Source organism: Oncorhynchus masou, chromosome 13 (assembly GCF_036934945.1).
Source record: "Oncorhynchus masou masou isolate Uvic2021 chromosome 13, UVic_Omas_1.1, whole genome shotgun sequence".
NCBI classification, from domain to species: Eukaryota; Metazoa; Chordata; class Actinopteri; order Salmoniformes; family Salmonidae; genus Oncorhynchus; species Oncorhynchus masou.
In genome coordinates, this window is record NC_088224.1 from 36143621 (window position 1) to 36170328 (window position 26708).

At 43.4% G+C, this 26708-nt stretch overlaps 4 protein-coding genes across 10 annotated transcripts in view; 1 reads left to right on the forward strand and 3 right to left on the reverse strand.

Moving 5' to 3' along the window:
- Window positions 1-4268: 4268 nt before the first annotated feature.
- LOC135552180 (E3 ubiquitin-protein ligase RNF139-like) lies at window positions 4269-9443 on the reverse strand. Its single transcript, XM_064983638.1, has 2 exons — window positions 8641-9443; window positions 4269-7090 (listed from the first exon to the last, which is right to left on the reverse strand). The coding sequence occupies exons 1-2, from the start codon at window positions 8801-8803 to the stop codon at window positions 5241-5243; spliced, it is 2013 nt and encodes a 670-aa protein (XP_064839710.1). The 5' UTR covers window positions 8804-9443; the 3' UTR covers window positions 4269-5240.
- A 105-nt stretch (window positions 9444-9548) lies between these two features.
- tatdn1 (TatD DNase domain containing 1) lies at window positions 9549-13486 on the reverse strand. 5 transcript variants are annotated; one of them, XM_064983639.1, is made up of 12 exons: window positions 13398-13486; window positions 12845-12910; window positions 12600-12649; window positions 12262-12325; window positions 11993-12136; window positions 11790-11832; window positions 11571-11656; window positions 11439-11479; window positions 11232-11308; window positions 11060-11130; window positions 10828-10954; window positions 9549-10605 (listed from the first exon to the last, which is right to left on the reverse strand). In XM_064983639.1, exons 1-12 carry the CDS (start codon window positions 13462-13464, stop codon window positions 10503-10505), a joined length of 939 nt encoding a protein of 312 aa, XP_064839711.1. In that variant the 5' UTR covers window positions 13465-13486; the 3' UTR covers window positions 9549-10502. The 5 variants fall into 5 exon arrangements, with proteins under 5 accessions (XP_064839711.1, XP_064839713.1, XP_064839712.1 ...); XM_064983641.1 differs by having other exon boundaries at window positions 13321-13411; XM_064983640.1 differs by lacking the exon at window positions 13398-13486 and adding an exon at window positions 13135-13302.
- A 237-nt stretch (window positions 13487-13723) lies between these two features.
- ndufb9 (NADH:ubiquinone oxidoreductase subunit B9) lies at window positions 13724-17230 on the forward strand. The gene is made up of 4 exons (XM_064983648.1): window positions 13724-13852; window positions 14191-14383; window positions 16100-16213; window positions 16847-17230. Exons 1-4 carry the CDS (start codon window positions 13764-13766, stop codon window positions 16976-16978), a joined length of 528 nt encoding a protein of 175 aa, XP_064839720.1. The 5' UTR covers window positions 13724-13763; the 3' UTR covers window positions 16979-17230.
- Window positions 17231-17392: 162 nt separating this feature from the next.
- The window catches only part of LOC135552183 (protein MTSS 1-like), a 46385-nt gene continuing 37069 nt past the window's right edge, over window positions 17393-26708 (reverse strand). Inside the window, exons 7-14 of one of the 3 annotated variants that reach the window (XM_064983644.1) lie at window positions 25897-26054; window positions 24983-25090; window positions 24660-24757; window positions 23948-24158; window positions 22770-22898; window positions 21648-21803; window positions 20434-20590; window positions 17393-20158 (exon numbers count right to left, since the gene is read on the reverse strand). In XM_064983644.1, coding sequence (XP_064839716.1) covers window positions 19521-20158; window positions 20434-20590; window positions 21648-21803; window positions 22770-22898; window positions 23948-24158; window positions 24660-24757; window positions 24983-25090; window positions 25897-26054 — 1655 coding nt within the window. In that variant the 3' untranslated portion in view covers window positions 17393-19520. Of the gene's footprint in view, window positions 20159-20433; window positions 20621-21647; window positions 21804-22769; window positions 22899-23947; window positions 24159-24659; window positions 24758-24982; window positions 25091-25896; window positions 26055-26708 lie in introns of all 3 variants that reach the window. The other 2 variants (XM_064983646.1, XM_064983645.1) reach the window with 2 other exon arrangements.

Below are 26708 nucleotides of genomic sequence, written 5' to 3' on the forward strand. Positions count from 1 at the left end.
TAAAAAGTAATTGTCTGTCATACCGGTGGTATATGGTCTGATATACCAAGGCTTTCAGCCAAGCAGCATTCAGAGTTTGAACCAGGTTTATAATTGTAATTAAATCCCTTTTGTGCATAAATATTGATAAATCAGACAAGAGAGTTTGAGTGATGGCAGGGTAGCCTAGTGGTTAGAGCGTTGGACTAGTAACCGGAAGGTTGCAAGTTCAAATCCCCAAGCTGACAAGGTACAAATCTGTCATTCTGCCCCTGAACAGGCAGTTAACCCACTGTTCCTAGGCCGTCATTGAAAATAAGAATTTGTTCTTAACTGACTTGCCTAGTCAAATAAAGGTAAAAAATAAATAAAAATTGGTTAGAGGATTTCTAAATCTCTGAGCAAGAAACACTCAGGCAAACTTGAAAAAACAAACAAGTGTTAGGCTATTTTCTGCCAATTGTGCCAGATGTTAAGAAGACAAACTGTTATAAATGGCCCATTAGCGTGATTGGTTTGTCATTTCAATAGGCTTAGACTACAGACAAAAATCTGGGTTTATCAATTCAACTTTGGTTTGCTTAGATAAAGGTAGGTCCCTGATAGGCCTACATCTCATTTCATATAGTCTACACTAGCCTAGACAAGATGAAGGTAAAATGTCAACTGAACAATTTAGCAGCTTGCTTTATTCAAATTAACAGACTAATTTATTCAACATGAATAGTGAAGCGATTTCGAGGTAAGAAGTGCTTGTTTTTCCCAATAGCCTGCTGGAATAGGCTACTGAGGATGGGGTCATAATTTCAATCACAGAATTAAATATTAATAATATGTACACTACCGGTCAAAATTTTAGAACACCTACTTATTCATGGATTTTTCTTTATTTTTTACTATTTTCTACATTGTAGAATAATAGTGACGACATCAAAACCTTGAATGAGTAGGTGTTCTAAAACTTTTGATGTTAGTGTATTAGGAACAGAATATGCTTGTCAACAACAGCCAGTATTTTGGATATTTAAAAATAAAACCTGTAGCCTAATCAGACTCGTTACCGTCAATCTAATGCGTTCTAACAAATGACCAACAATTGCGATAGAGTTAAGATAACTTCAATTGTATTTAACTAAACAATCCCATTAATAATTGCATAATAACACAATGCTACAACAGTTATAGGCTATTTTTAAATTGGTTTGCCAGCCCCATGTAGGCTACACAAGTGGCACATTGATTTGCAATGACTAAATGATATCAGTATTTCAACATATTTATTGTATCAAATGGTAGCCTACAATGGTATACAAATTAATAGGCTACAACAGAGTCAAATGTATCATTCGCCACATAAAAGAACCACGCGATGGAGTTCCCGAACTTCCATTTATAATTTCTACTCCGGGAGCCCCCGAGACCCAAGAACTGAGCACGCATAAAACACCTCGCTTGAAGGCAAAGTCTACATTAGAATATTGATGTAACGAGCTGTAATGCGCCCAAAGTCGTTTTCCACTACTTTGCCTCCATTATTTCTTTGATGTGCAGGAAAAAGTTTTGGAAATAGGTGTCCCCATAATTATGATCTAAATAGCCTACCTACAAATGGTAAAACGTAGTCACGATGTGCGCGCGTTCTACTCTTTCCTCACCGTCAGTAATTGCGTCAATCACTGCCTGACGGTCAGCAGCAGGTCACAGTGAAATATATATTTTTAAGAGAATGCCATGGCGGCCGCGGTGCAATTTAGAAATAGCCCAAAAACACGCAACCCGCGACCAATAGATTTTCACCACTATATCGTTTTCAAAGTAGCCCTAAACTACAAACATGGCAACCCTGCACAGACAGAAGGGGTAAAGCAGAACGTTCTCTCCGCCAAATATGGTAGTGAGAGAAAGTCCAGTCGTGGATAGTGGGCGAGGATGGAACTATTTGAAACTGGGCCGCTAATTTCTCATCGATGAAACATCTGATCTCAGTAAATATGTCACGAACACAATGCACTACGTTTTATAGACTTGACGATTTGCCAAAGTTTTTTTTTTTAATTACGTTGTTTAGAAGTGCCAGATCGAATTTAGTTTGTCAACACGCCCACTTTAGAGGAGGCGTTCCCTAACGAAAATAGCATCTTGCAAACTCGTGCTTGGCTTTGACCTTAACCCTAACCCTTGCCTGTTCTGGCCACTGTGCTTAATTTTCTCCCACTGTAAACGACACAGATTAACTATCCAGGGTTAGTTATACTTATATTTCTTATTACATTAGTATCCACGTGTGATGATAATAATAAATACCTTTGTTTTGCAAAATAATGTGTAGTAAATGCTGCATTGTCAAGCATCTACGCTACATGACCAAAAGTATGTGGAGACCTGCTCGTTGAGCATCTCATTCCAAAATGATGGGCATTAATATTGAGTTGTACCCCCTTTGCTGCTTTAACAGCCTCCACTCTTCTGGGAAGGTTTTCCACTAGATGTTGGAACATTGCTGCAGGGACTTGCTTCCATTCAGCCACAAGAGCATTAGTGAGGTAGTACGCAGTTGGTGTTCTAATTCATGGGGTTGAAGTATGGGCTCTGTGCAGGCCAGTCAAGTTCTTTCATACCGATCTGAAACAGGAAAGGGCCAACCCAAAACTTTTGCCACAAAGTTGCAAGCACAGAATCTAGAATGTCCTTTTATGCTGTGGTGTTAAGATTTCCCTTCACTGGAACTAAGAGACCTAGCCCAAACCATGAAAAACCATCCTAGACCATTGTTCCTTCACCACCAAACTTCACAGTTGGCACTATGCATTGGGTCAGGTAGCATTCTCCTGGCATCCGCAAAAACAGATTCGTCTTTCCTGCTCCATAGTCCAATGGCGGCGAGCTTTACACCACTCCAGCCAACACTTGGCATTGCGCATGGTGATCTTAGGCTTGTGTGCGGCTGTTCCGACATGGAAACCCATTTCTTGAAGCTCCCGACTAACAGTTCTTGTGCTGATGTTGCTTCCAGAGGCACTTTGGAACTTGGTTGTGAGTGTTCCAACCAAGGAACGCGTATTGCGCTTCAGGACTCTGTGGTTTCATTCTGTGAGCTTGGTGGCCTACCAAGCTGTTGTTGCTCCTAGATGTTTCCACTTCACAATAACAGTGCATACAGTTGACCGGGGCAGCTCTTGCAGGACAGAAATTAGACAAACTGACTTGTTGGAAAGGTGGCATCCTATGACGGTGCCACATTGAAAGTAACTTAGCTCTTCACTAAAGCAATTATACTGCCAATATGTGTCTATGGAGATTGCATGGCTGTGTGCTCGATGTTATACACCTGTCAGCAACAGTTGTGGCTGAAGTAGCCGAACCCACTCATTTGAAGGTATCCACATACTTTTGTATATATTGTGTGTGAGGATTTAGCATTTGTTTCATAAGGTTTACATTTGGTTTGTGTGTTGTAAACAGGGTTGAGTGGGCAGGACTATGTTGTTCCCTAATCCCTGGAAGTTCTGCCTAGGTACTTATCAATGAAATTCATGTTCATCAGTAGTAACCAGGTCCATCCAGCCATTTCATGTGGATGAATTACCTGACGCATGAAAAAAGTCATGGAAACAGGATATGCCGGTACAATTTTATAAACGCCGAAAGACAATTTGTTCGTTCAACATGGTGGGATTTTTCTGTCTGTAAAATTAATTATGCGAGAAATTGCGGTGGAAACACCTTTATGCGCAAATAATGATATAATAACCATCACGCAATTATATGTTGTGTGGTCCTCACAGTACGACTCGTGAAACCGTGCAGTTTATTAGGCTACAGATTAAATCAATTCTGAACTTCACAGGTTGGTCAAAGTGCACGTGGATGAGTTTGACACTCCTTTCCAATATATGTAACGTTAGAGGGTCTTATTCTGATGACATGGTGATCGATGCTTTGCTGCCGTTTGACAAATACAAACATTGCTTTTATCCATAATAATCTCATGTAGGTATCCTACCTACCTAGCTGCGAATTGATTTCTATATAACGTTAACCCAACAGTTTTTCTGAAAATGCGAAAAATCAAACTATTGAGGATAAAAGTGTGTGCGTGATGACGTCGTGCACATAAAAATAACATTCGAATGAAAAATACATTATTTTATGCAGATTTCAGAATATTCGCATGAAAATCTGATGCAAATTGGATGGAAATGTAGCTCATGTAATGTTGATATGAAAAGGTAACTCACTAGCGTGTACTACAGTGTTTGAAGTTATTCTTGAGCACTTACTGACCAAACCACTATTAAAGATGATTTTATTTACATTCTTTTTTTTAATACAAAATGCAAAATGAACAGCTTTACCTGTCATTAAGAGCAAACAACTAAACCAATAATCAAAGTCCTTCATTGCTGAAACAAACTGAAAGCACAGCTTTTCAATGAAATAAGATGCCTCTCAATTCCTGATGAGGACAAGTGATACTTTCAGTATGATTAATAATAATTACTATTGTATTGAAGATAACATTGTAATCTTTAGTTGCTCTGGAAGCTGTTGCCATTTCTAAAGAATGTCATTTCAGTTGTAAAATGAACTGCCCTTTTAAAAACTAAAAACTGCAAAAGTGCAGATAAGCATCACTAACAAAACTATTTCAACCAAGTGAGTTGAAGTGCAGAGATCTCTTAATGTACACATGGTCTAAGCAAAACATGGTGCAATGTTGCGGTTTCATTTCCAAGGTAAGACTCAAACATCTCTTGAAGTCGAGTAAAGTAGCATCTCTCAAAACACTCATTTGAATACAACCTTCTCTTTTCTAAGGGAAAGTGTATTTTTATTACATGTACAATAACGTACACAATTTAAGCAAGGTCACACAAGAGACCAGTAGTAATAATAAGAGGTATATCTGTGATTACAGTAGAACTTCACGTTTTAATTAAACCTCTTCTTGGCGCCGGAGCTCTTGAAAACCGTCTCGGCTCCCTGCTTACTTTCTTTCAGCAAAACAGCAAACACACGACCAACAGCATCCCTACAAAACACAAGGAATGTGGGTCTCTCACACAGAACTGCACCTGTTGGGACACCCAACCACCTAGGCACACTTCATCATAGCAGCTACACTTCTGCAAGCCCTTGGAGGAGCTAACCCAAAGACAAACAAAAAAGGAAACAAATCTTAAGAGTGAAAATGAGTGACATCCCTGATGTTGAGAAAATGTACTTAAATATATATAATATATTTATCTCTATAGGGCTGATCAGTCCCCGTTAGAGTCTGTGTCATCATTAATATAGTCTTCCTCTATGGGCGTTTCACCGTTCTCTGTCCCCCACTCATCCTCGTCATACTCAATACTATCATTATCCTCCAGTAGTTCATTCTCATGCTCAGGCCCACCTGCGGCTGCTGCAGCCTCTGCCCCGCCGGGCTCTGCGAACTGGCCCAGGTCCCCGCCTGGCGCCACGTAGCCGTTGTTGTTGAAGGGCACCCTGTCCCGGGCCTCCTCCTCAATGTACACCTTCTGGTGGCACATGGGACACGTGTCCTGGATGTAGAGCCACTTACGGAGGCAGAGTGCGTGGAAGTAGTGTTGGCACGGCGTGATACGTGCCGATGTGGCAAACTCCTGGTAGCATATGGCGCAGACGTCCTCGATGTCGCGCAGCTGGCCACCCTTCACCTCCGGCAGGGAGTTGATCTTCTTGACAGCTGTACGGCGGTTGATGAAGGTCTTCCAGCCGTTCTTGGCCTGTAGGTAGATGTTGAAGTAGGCGTGTAGGCACATCATGCAGGCGCGGATCTTGCTGCCCGCCTCGAACATCATGGTGTAGGCGCCGTTTCCAAACATGATGACGCCAAAGACAAACTCGATGACGTTGCCCGTGGAGCGCACGCAGTAGACGTGGTCATCCAGCTTCTCCCACAGCACGTTGTAGTAGCCATCCACCATAAACAGGGCGTAGACCGTCAGCGACACCACCACCTTGAGGCAGAGCTCCACGCAGAAGGCCGTGACGGCGAACAGCCAGGTGTTGAGGGCGTAGCGGTGCCACAGGGTGTAGCTGAGCACAACAGGCAGCACGAAGAGGCAGAGTGACACCAGCAGGACCGGGAAGTGGCGGCGGAAGGAGGAGACGTGCGAGGCACTCAGCGACATGAGCACGGGGTCCGTCATGCCATGGATGAAGTGCAGGATGGCAGTCAGCAGAAGGCACATGTTGCGGCTGAGCCGTACCAGCCGTTCCTCAGGGTCCAGACCACTCAGGCCCGTTTGCAGGGCCAGGATGAAGAAAAGAACGGGTGCCACGAAGCCCAGCCGCTTGTCCTCTTCCTCGGTGGAGCCGATGAATGCCAGGATGCTGAGGCCCAGGTAGTGGGCGATAGACGAGATGACGGCACTCATGCCCAACACGGTCAGTGTAGAGTCGCAGCCGCTGATGATAAGGTTGCTGAACAGGTCCCAGAAGACATCCCACATCAGGTAGCTGTGTTCGCCGCTCTCGTGCCGCACCACCTTGACTACGTAGACTAGGATGACGGCCTGCGCTGTCATGCGTGTGAGCCAGAAGACACGCAGCACGTCCGGGAAGCGGATCCTCTTCCAGGTGTCCTCCACCAGAAGCTGCAGCCCGTAGATGCGGTACATGTGGCGCACCAGCAGGTAGACGTAGCGGCAGGAGTAGTAGAACCACTTGAGCTTAAGGGCCAGACACACAGCCGTGTTCAGAGCCAGAGCCAGGCCCGAGGTCACCGCTACCAGTTGCCGTACGTCCACGGGAAGCTCGATGATGAGCCCCCACAGCGGAATCATGACATCCAGGACCACAAGAGCAGCAAACACAGACTGAATGTTTAGCAGCACCACATAGCCCATGCCGAAAAGGAGTTGCACCACGGCCATGCCCAACCATAGGGTGGGCCCGTTTCGTGGTACGAGTCTAAAGCCCAGCGCTGCTTTGTAGTAGGCACTGTAGAAGTCTATGTGAGATATGGCGTAGTAGTTGATAAGAACGGCCACCACCCCCAGGAGCACAGCGAAGAATAGCGTGTAGAACTTGAATAGGGCCTTCTGGGACAACACCAGGACCACACCGGAGACCACGATACCTGAAACAAATTCAAACCATAGTGTCAACATGACATCAAGTGAAACAGACGATCTACTGTACAAAAGGTCTTGATTTATGATAAGGTTTAGAACTACATTTAGCTGGAGAGGGATCAGTAATTTGGTAGTATCTTACTTTAGGCAAACTACCAACTCTACCGTTGAGCTTGATTACACTGAACTATACTGGGGTCGGAAAACTTACCTCAATGCAGGGACGGGATATGCCACTGTACTCCAAATTGTACCTTTATCCACACTGATGCATTGAGAATATTGAAATACTGCTAGTTTTCCTGGGAAACAAACCCCTTTCGTCCTCATACGAGGTAGCCCTAGCAGCCATTATGAAATGGCACGTCACGTTGAACAATGGCGGACACTGCCATTTCAAAATTGGCTGCAGTGTTTACTGTTTGCTAATATGAGGATGAAAAGGGCAGTGTTCCAGGAAAACTAACAGTATTTCAACATTCTCTATGTATCAGTGTGGATGAAGTGTAACTTGATATACAGTGGCATATCCCCTCCCTGCATGGAGGTACGTTTTCAGACCCATATCTCACTTCGGCTCCACTGTGTCTTAATGTAATTATGATTGCATTCCGACCCCAGTGTAGTTCAGTGTAATCAAGCGTCAGTATCTAAAACTGTCTGAAAACATGTGTAACGATTGACATGTTTGCAGAGAGAGGGAGTAGTATGGTAACTTGCAGGGTAGGTAGGCTGTTTGACAAGGGTCATGCAAACAGTGTTGGACTTGAGGGCAGTAAGTATGGCCAAAAAGTAACTGATCAAACACACACTGAGGTCAGCAAACTATCTCGACATGTTTGTTTGCCTGTGACAGTATTGACAGGCCAAAATGAAGGCCACAACATCAGTTATTTGTCCTGCATTGACAAAACAGGTTTACCCATACTTCATAACCTTACTTACTAGCTACTTGGCCAGAGGTAAATTATCCTACAACACCTGGCTGGTATTGATTTGTCTGATAGCCAATATGTTGATCATATGTCTGCCTAACGTTACTTGCCTGCCTAACGCTGGCTAGCTAAATGTACTAGAAAGCCCATGAGTAAAGGGGTAGGGTTATTAGCTACCTATCTGGCTAACAACTGCAAAGAACATGGTCTTCGTGTTGTTATCACTGGCTTCCCGAGTGGCACAGACGCAGCGGTCAAAGGCACTGCGTCTCAGTGCTAGAGCCGTTACAACAGAGCCTGGTTCGATTCCAGGCTGTATCACAACCGGCCGTGATTGGGAGTCCCATAATGCGGCGCCCAGGAATTGGCCCAGCGTCTTCCAGGTTGGGGTTTGGCCGTCATTGTCAGTAAGAATATGTTCTTAACCGATTTGCCTAGTTAAATAAAGGTCAAATAACAAAAATAAAACGGCTTTGGGAGGATTGGGCTGTGGTCCAGGCCCTTCGCGGTTGACAGGTGACACGAGTCAGCCACACTGACGTCTGCAATAGTAACTAGTTAGCTGTCAAGAGGGTGACAGCAACTCGCATGTAGGGGTCCAAAACTACTAATAATCTTACCCATTACTCGGATTAAAATCTTGCTCGCTGTTCCGGCCCATCCTGACCCAGGATCATAGTAAGAGTTAAAAATGGCGTCGATAATAAAGATACAAGGGACTCGAAATGCCACATCCAGCACGGTCAAGGCTTGTTGGCCGATTCGGACATTAACTGAGGCCATGATTTAGGGCGTAAGTCTTGGAGGACTCGGTCACTCCGTTTAAATAGTTAAAAACTCCAGCTTCTCGCTTCTTTTGGTGTCAACTTCCCACACGTTATTTAACGGGGTCCGTACAATCCGCCATATTCGCTGCCCTCCTGTTGCTATGCAAAGAACGCGGAAATTGCTACTTATTTTAAACCCTCGTGACGTATTGGACGTGAAAAGGTGTAATCTGTGACGTACCGACATGCTTCATCGAAGATTTTTATAACTAACCCAAGATAGACCAGAGCCTGTCTTTTCCAATGGGAGTGATTTTATCATAGTGGCTAGAACAAGCAGGGAGATGATGGGCAGAGCCATGCACCAGCTACTGAGATTCTATTGGCGCGTTGTAGCAATTATTTGCATATTTGCCTAATCTGTGAAGTGCGCATGTGCAATAACTCAGTTCGCTCTTGCGCTCCTTCTAAACGCACATTTCAGAAACTTTGGCAAAGGGTGAAGTCTGCAAGTTTTTGGAAACAGAATACTGTATGTAGATCAAATGTTTTATTGATGAGAAAATCTGCAGAATGTTGGCCAAAATCCATCTCGCTCCATCTTTCCCGCTGCCGGCCACAGGGCTTCTTACTCTCATCACCATATTTGGTAGTGAGTGGAAACGCCAACCGGATGCTTCACATTTAGACATCTGGCGAAATATCTGGCGCATTCTCCTATTTGTGGCTTTATGGTGCTTTCTGCCGCGTTCACGTGGTAGTCGGAAATAGGATACTTTATTACACTATTACATCAATACAAAAGGTAACCTAGTGGTTAGAGCGTTGGGCCAGTAACCTTTCGAATCCCTGAGCTGACAAAGTAAAAATCTGTGGTTCCGCCCCTGAACAAGGCAATTAACCCACTGTTCCCCAGTAGGCCGTCATTGTCTATAAGAATTTGTTCTTAACTGACTTGCCTAGTTAAATAAAGGTTAAAATACTTATACTTAAGTGATAATGCCCTCGAATCCGGTGTTTGGAGGATATATTAGCACGGGTGTTGTTCAGGCTGGCTTCGAGGACATTACCCCTTTTATACAACACATTAAAATAACGATTAACATTTTTACTAAAAACGTTATTTTGATTAATTAATTCATACTATTTCACACTTCCACAAGATAGTCCCGATACAAATCTAGGTTTGCTACCCAAGTCGGCTGGTCGTTCGATCTATTGGTTCGGTTGCCAGAGACACGACCCAGCCGTTCAGTCTTTTTGATCTGTATCTATGGACGTTACCCAGTTGTTCTTTCTAAATGTTCCATTGCCATACTGGCTGGCAATGTTCTTATCCCTTGCTTTCTGCTGTTGAACACGAAATGTTAGTCTAAAATAAATGTGAGATAATGTCTAGATTATTTTTATTGTGGAGATCAAGTTTATAACGTCCCTCCCTGGGCTGATGAAACAGTGGATTGCACAGTCAGATGGAACAGAGCAAATAGGCATTTTAAGGCCATGCTAACTAAATTCTCCATGCAAAGTTAGTGATAAGGCATTTCTGAGGACTTCACTGATTGACACCAGCAAGTGCTAACATGAGCAGTTGGAGCCAGTTGGCAGATGGTGTAAACATAAACCACTCTTGAAGAGTAGCATGAAATGCTCTTCCTTAAGGGCAAAAGGCATTTTCAAATTAGGTCCGGGAAAATGTATTTTTGGAAAAGTAATCAGCTTCCAGTAAAGAACACTTTCATAGTGGTATTGTAAATGATGTTTGCCATCTCCACAGGATCCTCATTCCTTGCAGCAGCCATGATTTCAAGCACTTGTCTGGAACAAAGGATAAAAAGCGATTCACATTACAAAAAGTCAGATATCATCCTGAACAACAACACAATGAGATCACAGGGTTAATCAATTCAGCTGGTAATGCTCAGATTAGCATGAATGAATGAACAAGTCCAAGTTGGGTCATCACTGTAACATACTATATGCTAATGAGACCCCCAGATTTTGTACTATCCCTTTCAACCTAGGGTCCAACTGACATACATGATATGGCAAGGCTCGTTCCTGTCCTTCAAGCAGTGTCCTGCCTCCCATTTCTTCTTGGTGGGAAATGTAGTTTTGATGTGCTTGGCCCCCGCATGAGTGTTCTTCACCCCACACCATGGAGCATCTAGAAATGAGAGGAGAGCATTCACTCAAACTAGCATTCTCCCAATGTTCTGAAGCAAAATGATACAGATTAATATCAGCACTTTTTCTCAGCAGAGTCACAAACCTGTCTCAATCATCAGTCTTTCACTGGGAATGGACTTCATCGCTTCAATATTTGCTCCTGTTTTCAAAGAACTGAAATGGTGAGAGAACAAAAACAAAGATTTGGCATGAAATAGACAATATTTACACAGGTCACTATTCTCCATAACTTCTCAACCTCAAAATGATCTCACCAGCCGTTTATGCCAATATATAGATCCAGGTCAATGAGGGCAGCAGCATCTTCTTTAGTTCCATCAAAAGAATGGACCTGGTAGATTTGAAAAACATTCAATGACACTCTGATTTATAACTTTTTAAGGGGTCAAGGGGAAATAATGTATTCATTACATGAATGGTTCTCAACTACAAAATAGCATCTGATTGAGAAATTTCCTTACCACACCTCCAACACATCTGTCTCTGTTTCTCTTCATGATGTCTGCCAAGAAAACAAATGACAATATAAAACATTAGCCATTGTCATGGCATCAAGAGGCAGATGTTGTATAAGTGTGAGACAACAAACATACCAAGGAAGTCCTTATGTGAGTTTCTGCAGTGAAGGAACATTGGCAGTTTGGTTTCCTCAGCCAAGTCGAACTGCTTCTCAAAATACCTGTCACAGGGAAAAAGTGGTTTGATGCACTTATAATCTTAACATTGACATTTTTCCTTTCGTTAAGTGCAGTACATTATTTGTATTGGTGCAGTCTAGAAACATTATTCTAAAAGAAAAAAAGGTAACTCACTTCATTTGAGTTTCTTTTGGACAGAATTCCAACCTGTCAAAATCTGTGATGTTGAGAGCAGAGGCATATAGTGGGCTAATTAACTTGACCCATTTATTGTACATGTACCAGTATGTTGAAACTGTAAACAACACTAAAACATACATGTATAACAGGGACTGTTAAGAGTTGGAGATGATGACAATATATGGCTGTCAACCTACCTAATCCACATTCTCCAATGGCCACCACCTTGCCCTTGTTTGATGTTGCCAACTCCCTCAGTGATGTGAAGTACTGATCTGGTCCACTCTGTTCAAACTCGCTGCAGCGTGTTGGATGACATCCAACCGTACTGTAAAATTCCTCTGTGCATAGAAACAAATTGGATGACCATAACGAAACTGTTGTAACTCTGATAGCGCTGACAAAATGTATTAAACACGAGTGAATAATAATTTTAATCCTAGTCATTTTGATACATCATCATTACCTCTGGACTCTGCTAATTTGAGGGCCTCCTTGCTGTCTTCAAGATTTCCCCCCGTGATCATGAACTGTAAGCATTAAGGAACATGACCCAGGGTTCTCCAACCCGGTTCCTGGAGAGCTACGCTCCTTTAGGTTTTCACTCCAACCCCAGTTGTAACTAACCTAAGTCGGTGTATCAACCAGTTAATTATTAGGATCAGGTGCCGTAGATTAGGGTTAGAGTGAAAACCAACAGGACAGTAGCTCTCCAGGAAAAGGGTTGAATAGCCCTGATATAGGCTATTCACACGATATCATATTTATGATATTGACATGAAATTAAACTGACACAAATCTTACCTTTTGGACTCCAACTTTGACAGCACGGTCAATTATCTGATCAAAGTCACCTGCAAATTATTATTTTTTTAAATAAAAAAGTTGACCAATTTATGAGTATATAACTAGGCAACAATGAAGTACAGATGTTGGAATGTAATTAAGCATTTCTCAATCAGCCTAGCAAATGTAACGTATATTGCACATATCAGATGTTTCATTTGGCCGTGTTATGTAGCCCAAATACATGTTCAACTCACACCTACCTTGGTGTTTTTGATTTCCTCTGTAAACTCCTCGAAACATAGGGTCCGTTAGGTTAATACCGATATCTGTGGAGCAGAATGGCATACATAATCATAACTCAGAAATCACATATATCCCCTGCTTTATAGGCATCCATGTCTATAGTAAGTACTAAGCACCTTAGTACTTACATAATTCACACAAGACAACCTTACATCACGCTCAGCTTTACCACAAATAGGCAGCTCAACAGCAATTTTGAACCGTGTATAAAGTTAGGCTATTGTCAAGTGGCACAGTAACAATATACCATCTCTGATTCTGTAGATGATTCCTGTACAAGCTTCCATGCACAGCTAATGTAATGTAATGATGTATTGTTACATCAAGGGGCATAGTTCAGAAAACTGGCTAGACTAGCTGTCGTTCCGCAGTTGTGGTGGGTTCTGTAAGCTAAAATAGCTATCAGTAGTACTGTACATTCAGCAACACCCACTTCTCTAATTTAGACAACGTATAGTTGCTTGTAGTATATGGCAGCACCGCTCAATCCGATCCCTGGTAACGTCTTACCTATAAATTTTAAGTGTGCCATCCTTGCCAGGCTACTGAAAGAAACTCCACATGCAATTTTGAGCATTTCCCATTATTCTACAACCTCATACACAATTACCATGTATAACCAAATAGATGCGCATATTTTATATTTACCTTTGTCTCAGGTGACGAAAAATGATAACAACGAAAGGAAATAGTATGTGTTGTGTATTATTACAGCCACTCTAGATCATTATCATATATTCTTTGCTATTATCAATATTGCTAAAATAGTACAAATTTATATTACGCATCACGTAGGTGTAAACTGTAATGCCAAATCGCAGACATCCAATGTCCCACAATCCTCATCGCCGCCGAAGGTGACAGGGGACAGAAAAAATGGCAACTGCGTACCTTACTCACCACCAAAAGGTCTTGAGGCTGTACAAAAAATCCTTGAGGCACCTTGAATCATGGTGTATTTTTAGGTAAGCAAAGTAGTTATAGTTATGGAGTCGTATTGAATAATGTGCAATGTTCTTATCGACTGCATGGAACCAACCAACTAGCTAGCTAGCTAGGTCACCCTCTGTTTACCCCTGCGCGGTGCTAATGTAACGATAAGCTCTCTGACATGCTATAGTAACTAGCTGATGGATAAACAATACATTAGCTAGCTATCTGCTCGATTCAAGTTGGTGTTTGCCTCTGTACTATGATAGCTAATGTGTTTAGCTAGCTGTCGATCATACACGCACAGTCAGTGTAGCCTATTGTTATTGACATCAACGTTGGCACCACCTAACAGTACTAATTTGGATTACAGGGATAAATACCGCTTTTACGCGTGTATGATGAGGGCACGCTTCGACGAGGCCAAGGATGAGAAGGACATGGTCAAAGCCACTATGATGCTGAAGGCAGGAGAGGAGGAATTCTGGTCTAACCAACACCCCCAGCCTTACCTATTCCCTGACTCTCCCGGAGGAACTTCCTATGAAAGATATGAAATGTACAAGGTAACTAAATTAGGAGATTGTCCAACATCTGCATGTGCATTGTGTGTTACGGATTAGGGTCCATCTTTTATCCTGGGATTTACGGTATTACTAGTTAAGTACACAAGGGGGCACCAAAAAGATGCATAAAAGCCCATTGATTGGGCATCTATTACCACAATGCAAACCAAATTAGCACAAGTAATAGCAAATCTCTGTGGAGGCTGCTAGCTGAATATGATAACGAGCGCAAATGAAAATAAACAAATTACAAAGACAGTCAATCCAGCTCATTTAGTTACAGTACCAGTCAAATGTTTGGACACAGCTACTCATTCAAGAATATATCACAGACAGTGTCACCAGCAAATCACCATCACACTTCCTCCTCCATGCTTCACGGTGGAACCACACATGCGGAGATCATCCGCTCACCTACTCTGCGTCTCACAAAGACACAGCAGTTGGAACCAAAAATCTCAAATTTGGACTCATCAGACCAAAGGACAGATTTCCACTGGTCTAATGTTCATTGCTCGTGTTTCTTTGCCCAAGCATGTCTCTTGGGCCAAGAAGAGAGGTTTTTGAGACTGCACTTGAAGAAACTTTCTAAGTTCTTGAAATGTTCTGGATTGACAGACCTTCGTGTCTTAAAGTAATGATGGATTGTCATTTCTCATTGCTTATTGGAGCTCTTCTTGCCCCAATATGGACTTGTTTTTTACCAAATAGGGCTATTTTCTGTGTACCTTGTCACAACAACTGATTGGCTCAAACGCATTAAGGAAAGAAAATTGCACAACTTAACTGAACAAGGCACACCTGTTAATTGAAATGCATTCCAAGTGACTACCTCATGAAGCTGGTTGATAGAATGCCAATAGTGTGCAACGATGTCAATTTTAACACTTTTTGGCTGTGTTCTCATAGTTTCGATGTCTTCACTACAATGTAGGAAATAGTCCAAATAAAAAAACTTTGGAATGAGTAGGTGTGTCCAAACTTTTGACTGGTACTGTAGGTAGGAGCTACTGAATGTCATTTTTGGTGACTTTGGACATTTACAAGCGAATGTGAACGAGAGACATTGTGCAAATGAACAAAGTTTTGTCGAAAAAAGAACAGTACAGGCTCTGAAGCAGCATGTGTACACGCTGTGCCTGTGCGGAGTCTGGAGTCGCTAGAGCAACGGTTAGTGCAACGGTCCTGCCTGCTTTGCTTAGAGAAGAGGTGGCAGGAGTAGACAGGGCTGAGAACGGACAGGACAAAAAACTCAAGGAAACCATGCAGTGGCAGCTGTACAGATAACTCATCCAAAGGGCACTGACTTCTCAAACACGGCCGATGCGAACACTGATGCCTTGTGACCTTATTAATTCAGCCACTTGTTTAGATAAACTTAGGGGTCGTGTTAACTTGCAAGTTTACACGGAATTCTTAGTTGTTAATTTTCTCAATCTAAAGGTACAACCTAGATTTGAGCCAATATCATAAGTAGCTGCTGCTGAACAGGTTATTATAGCTGACACATTTTTATTTTCAAAAAACGACTTCATATCGAAGGACTGCATTTGACGGCCTGCACATGCGCAGTTCGGCACGAGATGACCGTTAGAACCGATTACGTTTTTCTGTGCATGAGTTTAGCTAGCCAAAGTCACCATGACATCTCCAAGCTTGATCTGGGAATTCTATTGGAGAAGCAGTTTTCTGATTTCTTGTATTCTGTTTGTACAGGTCCCCGAATGGTGTCTAGATCACTGGCATCCGTCAGAGAAGGCCATGTATCCTGACTACTTTGCCAAGAGGGAGCAGTGGAAAAAGCTGCGAGAACAGAGCTGGGCAGGAGAGGTGAGTTAGGCTACAGTCCCTTTTCCATGAAGTGAAGAATTCTGTCCATTCTCTGTGCTAAACAAAGCATCAAAGTTAAAGAATGCATGGTTTGATGTTCACCAGTGGGTCTGTTTTTACATTTAGTAGTTTAGCACAAGCCCTTATCCATTACGACTTAGTTAGTGCATTCATCTTAATAAAGATAGCTATTTTAGAAAGAAAATGTACTTACTATGATTGTGATATGTGGTCGTCCCACCTAGCTATCAGAAAAGTCACTGCTAGTAGGGGGGGAAAGCCAAGGGCAAGTTTTAGTTTACAAAAGGTACTTTTGTTTTATTTTATATCTTTATATTTGCCGACAAGTACACTCCCCAACCTAAATCCTCCAAAAAGGGTCTGAGTTGGAAGTCTGAGAACATTTGATTTATGCAATGTTCGTTCAAGTCATAATCAGGGCCCTGGCATATTTTCTTTGGAGTTCTTTAATTACTTCCCTCCTGTTGGATTAGAAATATGACATTATCAAACATTCATATGAATTAAATAACCCAATTGATTATACTCACTTCAGACCGCCGTATCAATCTACATCAATTGTTGAAATTTGAACTGTTCTGAGTCTTAAGCTGGTGTCATCTCTCGTTTCAGGTTCAGCAGCTGCAGGAAGAGACCCCTGCCATTGGGCCCAAGACCGAGGCCCTGCCCCCGGCCCGCAAGGACGGTGACCTCCCCCCTCTGTGGTGGCAGTACGTCACCCGCCCCAGGGAGCGCCCCGTCTAAGAGCCCCCGGATGACACTACCTGGTGATAACTCCATAGTGACACATGGCAGCTCACCACAGTACCTACTACCACACAACAGCATGCAGATTCACCTCCTGGTGAATTACAATCCATCTGTAAAGATAGTTATATAATAGAGTCGTTTTGGAAGAGGTTGCAGTATGTTTTGTCAAAAGATATTCCACCCTGCCTGAATGACTTTCAAATGTACTGTAGATGTACATCTGTTTAAATAAATATGAGTATCATTCATGTGTCTCTTGATATGCAGTATTGACATTGTAGTGTTGAGTATCTTGAGCAAGTGATACCAATTTTATGATCTCCATTTAGTCAGGAAATCATACTACAACAAAGATGACTTTTGATGTGAAATGTAGAAAGCAGAAAATCAAAGAAACACTTCTAGAACTTTTTTCAACAGACGCACATTCTGCTACATCTTTATTTTTAGCTGAAACAACTGTTACATAGAAAATAGGAGACAGAATTCCGGAACTGAACAATAATTATCTTCGACAACGTCAGTGGTACAGAAAGAGGTAAACTCTGTCCAAAACATGTCTCTAGGTCATCAGCAACTGACTCACAAGGCTAAAGTACTAGTGTGTGTCAATCTAGACCACAATCTGCGTCCCAGTGCTCCTTCATTTCCTTGCCTCTTTTCCCTCATGTCCGTGAACTTCAAGATTAACACATTAGATTAACATTATGTTTACATCATATTACTTTTACCTGTCACATATAAGTAGGCTAAGTCCTCTTGAATCTGACCATGAAGAAAAGGAAATGAGAGAAGGAAACTATTGCAGACTATTGGGACAAAAACTCGTATTTGCAAGGTGTGAGTTTAACTTTGATTACTTCTAACCATTTAGCATACATTAGATTTAGCAACGTATCTTTACACCAACGGATGTACTTTCGAAAAAAATACTACAGTATATTACAGCTAAGTTTTACATGGACAATATCAGACCATTTGTATAGAATAATTGAGTTGTGAGCCATACAGGATTTTCAGCTTCATATGCATGTCGTTGCATCGGCCACACTTTTAGTTCCCCTGCCTTACCTGTCTTGAATGGAAAAAGAATCCGGCTGCAGTCACTATGCAGAAAGTCAAACTGCTCTCAAATGGGGGAAATGTATTGTGATAAATAGGTTCAGTATAAAAATGAGCTTCAACACGTTTGAGTAAAAAATAATAAAAAACATGCATTACTCGATCTCATTTAACGGGCTGTGTGTTTGACAGTGAAGCTGGTCTACAACACCACAAACTAAGGTATGGCGTTCATGAAAAATTATAGTGGAAGATATGACAATGTTTAGAATATCTACACATATTAGGCCATGTTATTTTGTGAAATACTTTAGGTAGTTGCAATAGTGAATTCTGTCTTCAGTTCACGGTGCTTAACACAAGCTAACAAACTCTACTGTTACCTTTCACTTTTTAATATTTTTTTCTTTACATATTCTAATACTATTAGTTTGTTTTCCATGTTTTCGAATGACTTCTAGTTGCCAGTGATCACCACTATCTTTCACAGAGTCTACTAGTATTTTCACAGCAGGACAAGCACTTGTTACGTTTTCCAGTTATATTTGCGTATGAATCCTTTGTATGCCATTTAGCACAGCATCACTTGCATTGAAATAAATGATCAGTCTCAAGCGTAATGGAAACTCTCGGGCTCTAATTCTAGAGAAAAACAGGAAAGTAAATAAGCCTATCCTATAGCCACCAATCAATGAGTGCTTCCACTGACACCAGAGTTGCATTCAAGGTAGAACCCCTTTGCAACATATTTTACTATTGACAAATGATGTGACACCCATTGACAACCACTCCTTCGATTGTTAAGAATTGTTAGTGTGGCAAGTCTTTGCGTCCTTATTTGCTGACCAAGAAGCTTCCTATTGACAGTGGGTTGTATTTATTCTCGCTCTGAATCTTCTGGCGGTCTAGTTTATTAGGGTTGCAATTATTTGGGGTAGAACATGCAATTGGATTTATTTCTCAATGGCAAAAGAAAAAAATTGATAAAACACTGGCTATTACAGGAAAGTAAAATGTTGCTCTCCTTTGTGGTTATTTCCCTATGTACCCCTCTTCTCCACACAGTCTTACCTTCTATATCTTTCTCCCTCCAATCTTTTTTTTGTTTTGTTGCTGTGGATTCACAGAAAAGATGAATCGTATTCAGTAAAATAAAGTCATTTAAGTTAACTCAGATCTAAGTCTTTTGGCACCTTTCATGGACGGGTAAAACGTGAAAGTACGAAGAGGAGCATTGAACACGAAACATACAAACGCATCAAAATATAAATATGTACATACAAATAAAAGATTATATATTTTCCGTCATTTGAAAATAGTCAAAGCAGTTGTCGCTCCGTTTCCCTCCTCCCCAACTTTCCCGCATCGAGACTCCCACACTTTTCTTAAACCTATGGGTGAAGACGCAGATACTGTATGTGATTCAATCTGCTACATTGAGGGGCAGTGGACATTGCACACAAAGCGAAGCATCTCACACTATTCGCGGCGCCGACCGGTCATTGGATGCCGTCTTCTTCAGCTTGACCCCTCGCCGTATGGCCAAGAGCACGTCTTCCCCCTCGCCGCACCCGGGCTCCTCCTCCTGAACCTCTGGCAGGGCCTCGCGGTCCCACTCCGACAGCCTACTACCAGACTGAGGTGGGGAAGTGGGAGGATCGGAGGGGGCCTGAGTGTCCCAAGTTGCCTTGGGAGACACCAACAACCCGTTGTCACCCGCTGAAGAGAGTGGGCTCCGGGGGCTCAGTGGTCCCCCTCCCTCACTCTCTCCTCTGAAGAACACCCCGGGGTGCTCGGGCACAGTGGGCGTCTTGACGGGGATCATGGGGGGCTTGACAGGGATGGGGCCCAGACCCAAGCTTCCGGAGGGCCGGCGCAGGTTGGGCTTGGAGGAGGGCGTGCGGCGGATGGTGGCCACCCCGGGGGTGACAATGCTGGCGGGGGAGGGGGCCGTGGTGGGGATGCCCGCTGTGGAGGCCGGCCGCTTGGCATGGAACATGCGGCGGTAGGACTGGCTGATGTCACTGTTGCGGGGGATGGTGGAGGACTTGTCGAAGTCGGGCTGGTCTGTCTCCTGGTCACCACTCACGGAGAAGTAGTCGTAGTCGGACACTGGCGGGAGAGATAATATGTGGATGAGGATCATCGTCACCTACACACACAGTACACTTCAAATACACATGTATGGATGTTAATAAGAAAATGCCATTAGACAGAGGTTCAGATCCTTATTCAAAACACGACTAACACCTACTATGGTTCACTATAATTCAAAGTGAGTGTATCCCTATCAAATATCCATACATTAACCTTCTACGGTACATATTAAGGACTGACGGCGATTACCCCTAACATGCAGCGGGAGACACACATACACACTACAGTACCTTGTGAGGGGATGGTGTCCTCAGAGCAGCAGGGTGTGGTGTTCTGGGTGCTGTAGCCACTGGAGCACTGCAGGGAGTCCCTGCTGGAGCGCTGGATATCCAGCTGCAACCCGCGGGCCAGAGCCAGGGCCAGCTCCTCATGGACCTCCGCCTCCTCCTGCCGACACACACATATTAAGACGTATAGCTTATACATACCTATGCAATACGGGCCCTATTCAGGCTTGGGATAAGTTGACTTTAAGGACAATTCCTGCCACTTTTCAATCTCATTTTCATCATCTCCAGCACCATACCAGTGTCTACAGATCTGAAAACGGCACGGTCTATGAGCTATGATCTGTGGTTAAGATGATAAGACGAAAGGTCCTAAAAAAATATGCTTATCTGTGACATCACAGAGTAGGATTACAAGTTTTTAACGAGGGAGGATATTTTCTGGCTCCCCACACGTCACCGTGAATCTCATAGTGTTTGAAAATCACTGTTAATAAAAATGTGTAACATTTTGGTGATGTCATCGGGTATATTTTATTCTACAAAATGTAGAAATGCGCCATTTTCACATACAGTATGTAGACAATGGTATTGTGAGGGGGGAAATTAGATAGAAAAGTGGGTGAGTTTCCCTTTAATATGGACTTAAGTAAAAAAAAAAAAAAAAATGTTGACCTAAGTCTACATTTTATTAAGTCCATGTTATCTCAAGCATAACAGTCTTTAGTACAATAAAAATACACACATGGCATTCACATGGTCATAAAACACATTCATATACTGTACACCTCTAAGAATATAGGTATTAGCATCCACGTGTTTCTGTAATTATAGGTGTAGCTGATTCATGATTTCGCCCGCTGAGAAACGCTGCCTGCCTGCCTGTCTGCCTCGTCCCGACACCTACACGTTTATTACTAGGGGACAGCTGGAGATCGAATTTGAATATTGAAACAATGTTAAAAACAAATGTCAGAGAGACAGATAACAAGGTTTATACAAATCTCTGCTTTGAAAACTAAATGTTAGTCTAAAAGAAATGTGAGAATGTCTAGATGCTTTTTATAGTGAAGATCAAATGTTTAAATTGATTGGCTGAGCTGATGGAACAGAGTAAATAGGCATTTTAACTTCATAGATTTAGCCGGTGGTAACTTGTGGAATAGATACCGGCTGGAATGCGGGTTTAACCAATCAGCATTCAGGATTAGACCCACCCGTTGTATAACTGCATTGGTGCCCCTGGCTCTCTGGGGCTCATCCCCTGGTGTGGTGGCCTGGGGGCTGCTGGGATCTGGAGTCTCCCTCTTCTCCTTGGTCCTCCTCAAGGTGTTCACCATGGGCTGGTCGTAGGGCCCTGGCTTGGCCCAGTCCTACAAAACCCAGAGAGACAAAGCTCTTGAGCAATGCCCACCAAAAATAGCTCAGCTCTGTTGTGTAGCCCTGATAGCTCTGTTGTGTTCATTACGCAAGAAACAGAAGAAAAAGGCCTGAAACTGATTGGGTTTTTATAGCATTCATGCCTTTATGAATGACATTTATACTGGATGACTTCACATATAAAGACTTGCATAATGTAACCGGAGAGTGTTTGCAATCTCCCTGTGATTGTGAGACGTGATTGTATCAGTGTCTGATCATCCACAGAGGAGACTGGAAGAGAAGGAGGAGAATAAGGAAGGAGGAAGAGGAGGAGGCGGTCGATGACAGAACGGACGCACCTTCCAGGTGAGGACCTTGGAGGAGGAGATCATGCCCGGTCCCAGGGTGCAATAGGGGGGCTGTCCACCTGGAGGGCGGAACCTGGTCTCGACCATGACCACTCGGGGGAGGTGGGAGAGTAGGAGGGCGAGGCGAGGGGGGTGGAGGGGGAGGATGGAGGGAGGTCGGGGTAGACCTCCTGCATGCCCCCGCCAGACAGATAGGGGGCTGCGGAGGGCCCCTGATGATGATGATCATACCCGTTTGACAGCTGAATGTGAGTGGAGGACAAAGTGACACAACAATGAGAAATCATAAGTCAAAATGGCAGCTGCTGGTGATGAAAAAGGAAGGTCAAAATGATGCACACAACTGACACCAGATGGAATCTAATAACATCAAATCCTGGTAGCAGACACCTGTGTCATGTTCAGCAGGTACATTTAGAAACAAAAGAGAAACGGAGAAGGTAGGCTACTACTTGTCCAATAAGAATGCTCCTGTATTTGAGGCCCACTGAACATGACGCTGTTGTCTATGTGACAGGAATGAGGGAGGTTTGATCAACCAGCAAAAGTGCACCTAATAACACTGCTCGTGTTTTGTACGTGTCTATGAATGTCTAAATGCGTGTTCACCTGTTCCACCCTAGTGCTGGAGCAGGTCTCCTTAGAGGAGGCAGGTGAGGAAGAGGAGGACGAGGAGGAGCTGCCCTCACTGACAGGCTGGCAAGTCTCAGAGATGGCCGAGGATGAAGAGGTAGAGGTCTGCAGCAAAGCCGTGCAGCAGGACAGAAAGGCACACACACACACAAATATACATGAAAAGATTCACAGGTACACACACACACACACACACACACACACACACACACACACACACACACACACACACACACATAAAGAAGCAGTTCAAAACAAAGCAGCCACAAAGAGACACGTAAGAAAGACAAGACGCACAGACAGAAGTACAGAGAAAAAGAACAGGAGAAATACATTCTGGGTTCGCAACATCGATAAGAAGAAAAACATATGAAACATATCCTACAAAAGCTATAAGCACTACGGCGAAGCTTGAAAGTTATGCAAATCAGCATGACTTGTCACACAATAAACAGCTGACAGTATGCAGACGCAGATATTGCAATGGACCGTATTAATAATAGTAGAGTCATAGAGCAGGTGCTGAGTCTAAGGTGGGTGGGTGGTAAAAAGTAAAAAGCCTTCCACATAGCACAGCCATTTCAGTGGTAATTGAGCAGCCACAACAAAGGCATATACTTCCAGCCACCACTGAGACCCCACAAGCCTTATCTTGTATCTAACTGTAGTTGTCATACAGGTATACAATACGTAATCTACGTGCAGTGACTAAACACACACTTTGTGTGTGTGTGTGTGTGTGTGTGTATGCGTGGGTGCGCAATCAATCAGACCCAGGTGTGTGTTGGGTCTGTGAGCAGGGTGCCTGGCTGGTTGGGCTGCTGCTCACCCCTGTGGGCCTACCGGTCTAATGTAATGTGGGTTTGAATGTGAGGGTGACTCATCGAGATCTATCTGCACCGTTTCTCATAGTGACGCCAATCTCTGCTGTCTCTAATGAGCCCCGTTACCTAGCAACCTGGGAGGATTGTCTCTCACCAGCAACAGAGCCCAGGTGGGGAGAGTGAAGTGTCGGGTGGAATACAATGTCACCGTTATTGTGTGTGTGCATATGTTTTAGTTCATAGAGTATGTTGCTGCTTCTTAGCGGTTTCGGGTTTGAGGGGTGTTGATAAAAGACACCACAAGTTCCTGTTCTCGTCTCTCCGTAGTACCTGTGGGTGGGTGTCAGGGGGCATGGGCGAGGGCGACTTGGACTGGTAGGCATCCTGGGAAATGAAGCCGGAGTCGTGGGAAGAGACACTAGAAAGGCGGGCGGGGCCTTGCTGAGGGAGGGCGGAGCTCCGGTAGCGGTAGTGGGAGGTGGGGGAGTGGCAGTGAGAGCCGCTGGAGCGAGAGTCGCTGCTGTTGACGCTGTTCAGACTACTGCGAGAGACAATGAGAGAACACAGTCTTTTGGTTACTATGGATATTGGTAACTGGTTCTCAACTGAAATGCCTGGTTAAACTAATTAAATAGATAAATAAATATTGATTCAAAACAATATTTACATGTTAAGGTTTGTAAGACTGTTACTAGGTCATTGCAAACAGCTACAGTTTGAACAAGTTACAGCGCTAGCCACAAGCAGAGGTTGCTAACAAGCTCGCCTAGAACACAAATATGATGGTTTCTTTGGCCCCAACGCCTCACATAAATTATTGAGACAGTTAACTAATTCGTAATGGAGCCGTTCTGCGGCCTCACATTTGTAAACATTCAGATTATGGCAAAAATGTCGAAGCTACAGTACCACCTCCAATCCACAAGATGGAGTAGGAGGACTGAATGCTAGGCTGATTCGTCACTCCCAGTCTGTTCTCAACCAGCGGAGAGGTTTGGGTGTAGTGGTGTAGTAGTGGTGATTTGTGGGCATGCTCACTAACCTGCACATGCTGGACTTCCTGGATGCTGTGGTGCTGGGGGAGGAAGGAGGGGTCTGGTAGGACCAGCTGCTCTCAGATCCCTTCAGGTCCAGAATGACCTTGGAGGAAGAACATCAGAACAAGGGAATTTATAAACAAAGAATCTTGTAAAAAAAGCTATTGGCAGCCCTATTTCTAGAGGGAAATGGATTTCCTTACCCTTGTTCCTCCAATTGTGTGAATCAGTAACACAGAGACACTAACTGTTATCCAGGACATGAGTGTAACATGCAAAAAGAGGACTATTTAAGCCCTGTCCTGAGAGTGCGGGCCAAATCACTGACCTGCTCGCTGGCGGGGGGCAGCTTGTGGGGGTCCATGGTCAGAGCCTTCAGGTCGTCAGTGAGGGTCTGCAGGTGAGTGATCTCCCCCAACATGGACATCTCCTCTTCCTGATGAACAAGAATGGCGGGTTGGTGTAAGGCAGGGATGTCCAACCCTGTTCCCGGAGAGCTGTCCAACCCTGTTCCTGTATGTTTTTGCTCCAACCCCAGCTGTAACTAACCTGGTTCAGTTTATCAACCAGCTAATTATTAGAATCAGGTGTGCTAGATTAGGGTTGGAGTGAAAACCTACAGGACGGTAGCTCTCCAGGAACAGGGTTGGAGAGTCCTGGTGTAAGGGATTGTGCTAGCTTATGAATGTGGTATCCATTTCAAATGAGATCTTGTTCTCCATTAACTCAATACTTCTACTTTTAGACTGTGAATTGAAGCAGGTCATCCCTCTCTACTGGGATTTTCCAAATCTCTTTGGAGAGCAAGATACACTGGCAATAGAAACACTTAGAATAGATTACATTAATCACGTTCACAGGTGCATAGCAGAAGCAAAAACTAAAGTAAACTGACCAGCATGGACTACCGCAGGTTGTGTCTACTTCCAGAATAAACATTTACTAACAAATGCAACATTTGAGTCACGTACACCTTCACCAAAATAAAATCGCCAAATAGTTCACTTTAAAAGGATGAGATGGTTGTTTGGACGCGCAAAGTGCACTGTATATTAACGGTCATAACAAAAAACGCTGTTGGTTGGAACTCACTTTATTGAACAACATGATTGGTTCTAATGTGTTGGAGCAATTGTGTACGCGGGGTCCGACTTCATTTCTACATGCTTTCTTCAGCCCAGACCCCCCCCCTTAACAAAATGATGTGTGTTTAGCTACACAGACTGTTGGTGGGGGACTCACCACGACGGGCCTCAGCATGGAGACTAAGGTGCAGAAGCGGCTCCGCTCCTCCACCAGGGCCTTCCTGACTGCCTGCTTCTCTGTCTCCTCCAGAAGCAGGTACTTATCACTGATGTCCTGCATGGCATTGTCCAGCTGGGGCTGGATGTCCCCCCGGCCTGCGGCACACACACACACACACACACACACACCTTTTGTTAGTTTTATCCTAACTTAGGGTTTAGGAGGGACAAGGTCTTTCTGAGTACACAGCAACATAATCGATGTTCGGTCTCAAACCAGACAAAGGGACTGTGGCCGTGTGAGGTGAAAACAGCACAAAAAGACACCAATGTCTCTTAAAGGTATGTTTTAATTGAATTGTTGTGGTTTCCAGTCGTCATCGTCATCACCATTAGATATATGGTTATATAGATATAACCATCAATCCCGTGCACTACTTCACGCTTAATCTTTTGATCACTAATGGTCTGTGTGATCATAGACAATTTATATCTATTAGTACAATCCTCACAGTGCTATCTCAAGCACCAATCAAATCATGTTGTGGAACCGGTTAGTGTTTACATCGGGGTCACACCCTCACAATATTAGACAGACTTAGGATTCGGGAACACACTGAAGAACCATCGCCTTAGGAGATGGGAGTGCATTTATGTAATCGCTCTTCACAAAATGGAGCATTGTTCTGATTTGGACATTTTACCCTCTCAAATTCAACCACTTAATCGTATCAAGTCAGTGTCTTTGGTGTTACTGACATTCAAAAATCTAGCCGTGTTTTAATATAAAAGTGTGACTTTTTTATTGAA

What these genes read in the sequence shown, in the direction of transcription:
- LOC135552180 (XM_064983638.1), bottom strand. Translation starts at nt 8,803, where the DNA reads ATGGCCTCAGTTAATGTCCGAATCGGCCAACAAGCCTTGACCGTGCTG. An exon ending in GATTTTAATCCGAGTAATGG is followed by an intron (nt 7,091 to 8,640) that starts GTAAGATTATTA and finishes AATTTGTTTCAG; the next exon opens with GTATCGTGGTCTCCGGTGTG.
- tatdn1 (XM_064983639.1), bottom strand. Translation starts at nt 13,464, where the DNA reads ATGCTCAAAATTGCATGTGGAGTTTCTTTCAGTAGCCTGGCAAGGATG. An exon ending in CATTGGAGAATGTGGATTAG is followed by an intron (nt 11,833 to 11,992) that starts GTAGGTTGACAG and finishes TCAACATCACAG; the next exon opens with ATTTTGACAGGTTGGAATTC. An exon ending in AAGACTGATGATTGAGACAG is followed by an intron (nt 10,955 to 11,059) that starts GTTTGTGACTCT and finishes TCTCATTTCTAG; the next exon opens with ATGCTCCATGGTGTGGGGTG.
- ndufb9 (XM_064983648.1), top strand. Translation starts at nt 13,764, where the DNA reads ATGGCAACTGCGTACCTTACTCACCACCAAAAGGTCTTGAGGCTGTAC. An exon ending in AAAGATATGAAATGTACAAG is followed by an intron (nt 14,384 to 16,099) that starts GTAACTAAATTA and finishes CTGTTTGTACAG; the next exon opens with GTCCCCGAATGGTGTCTAGA. An exon ending in AACAGAGCTGGGCAGGAGAG is followed by an intron (nt 16,214 to 16,846) that starts GTGAGTTAGGCT and finishes CTCTCGTTTCAG; the next exon opens with GTTCAGCAGCTGCAGGAAGA.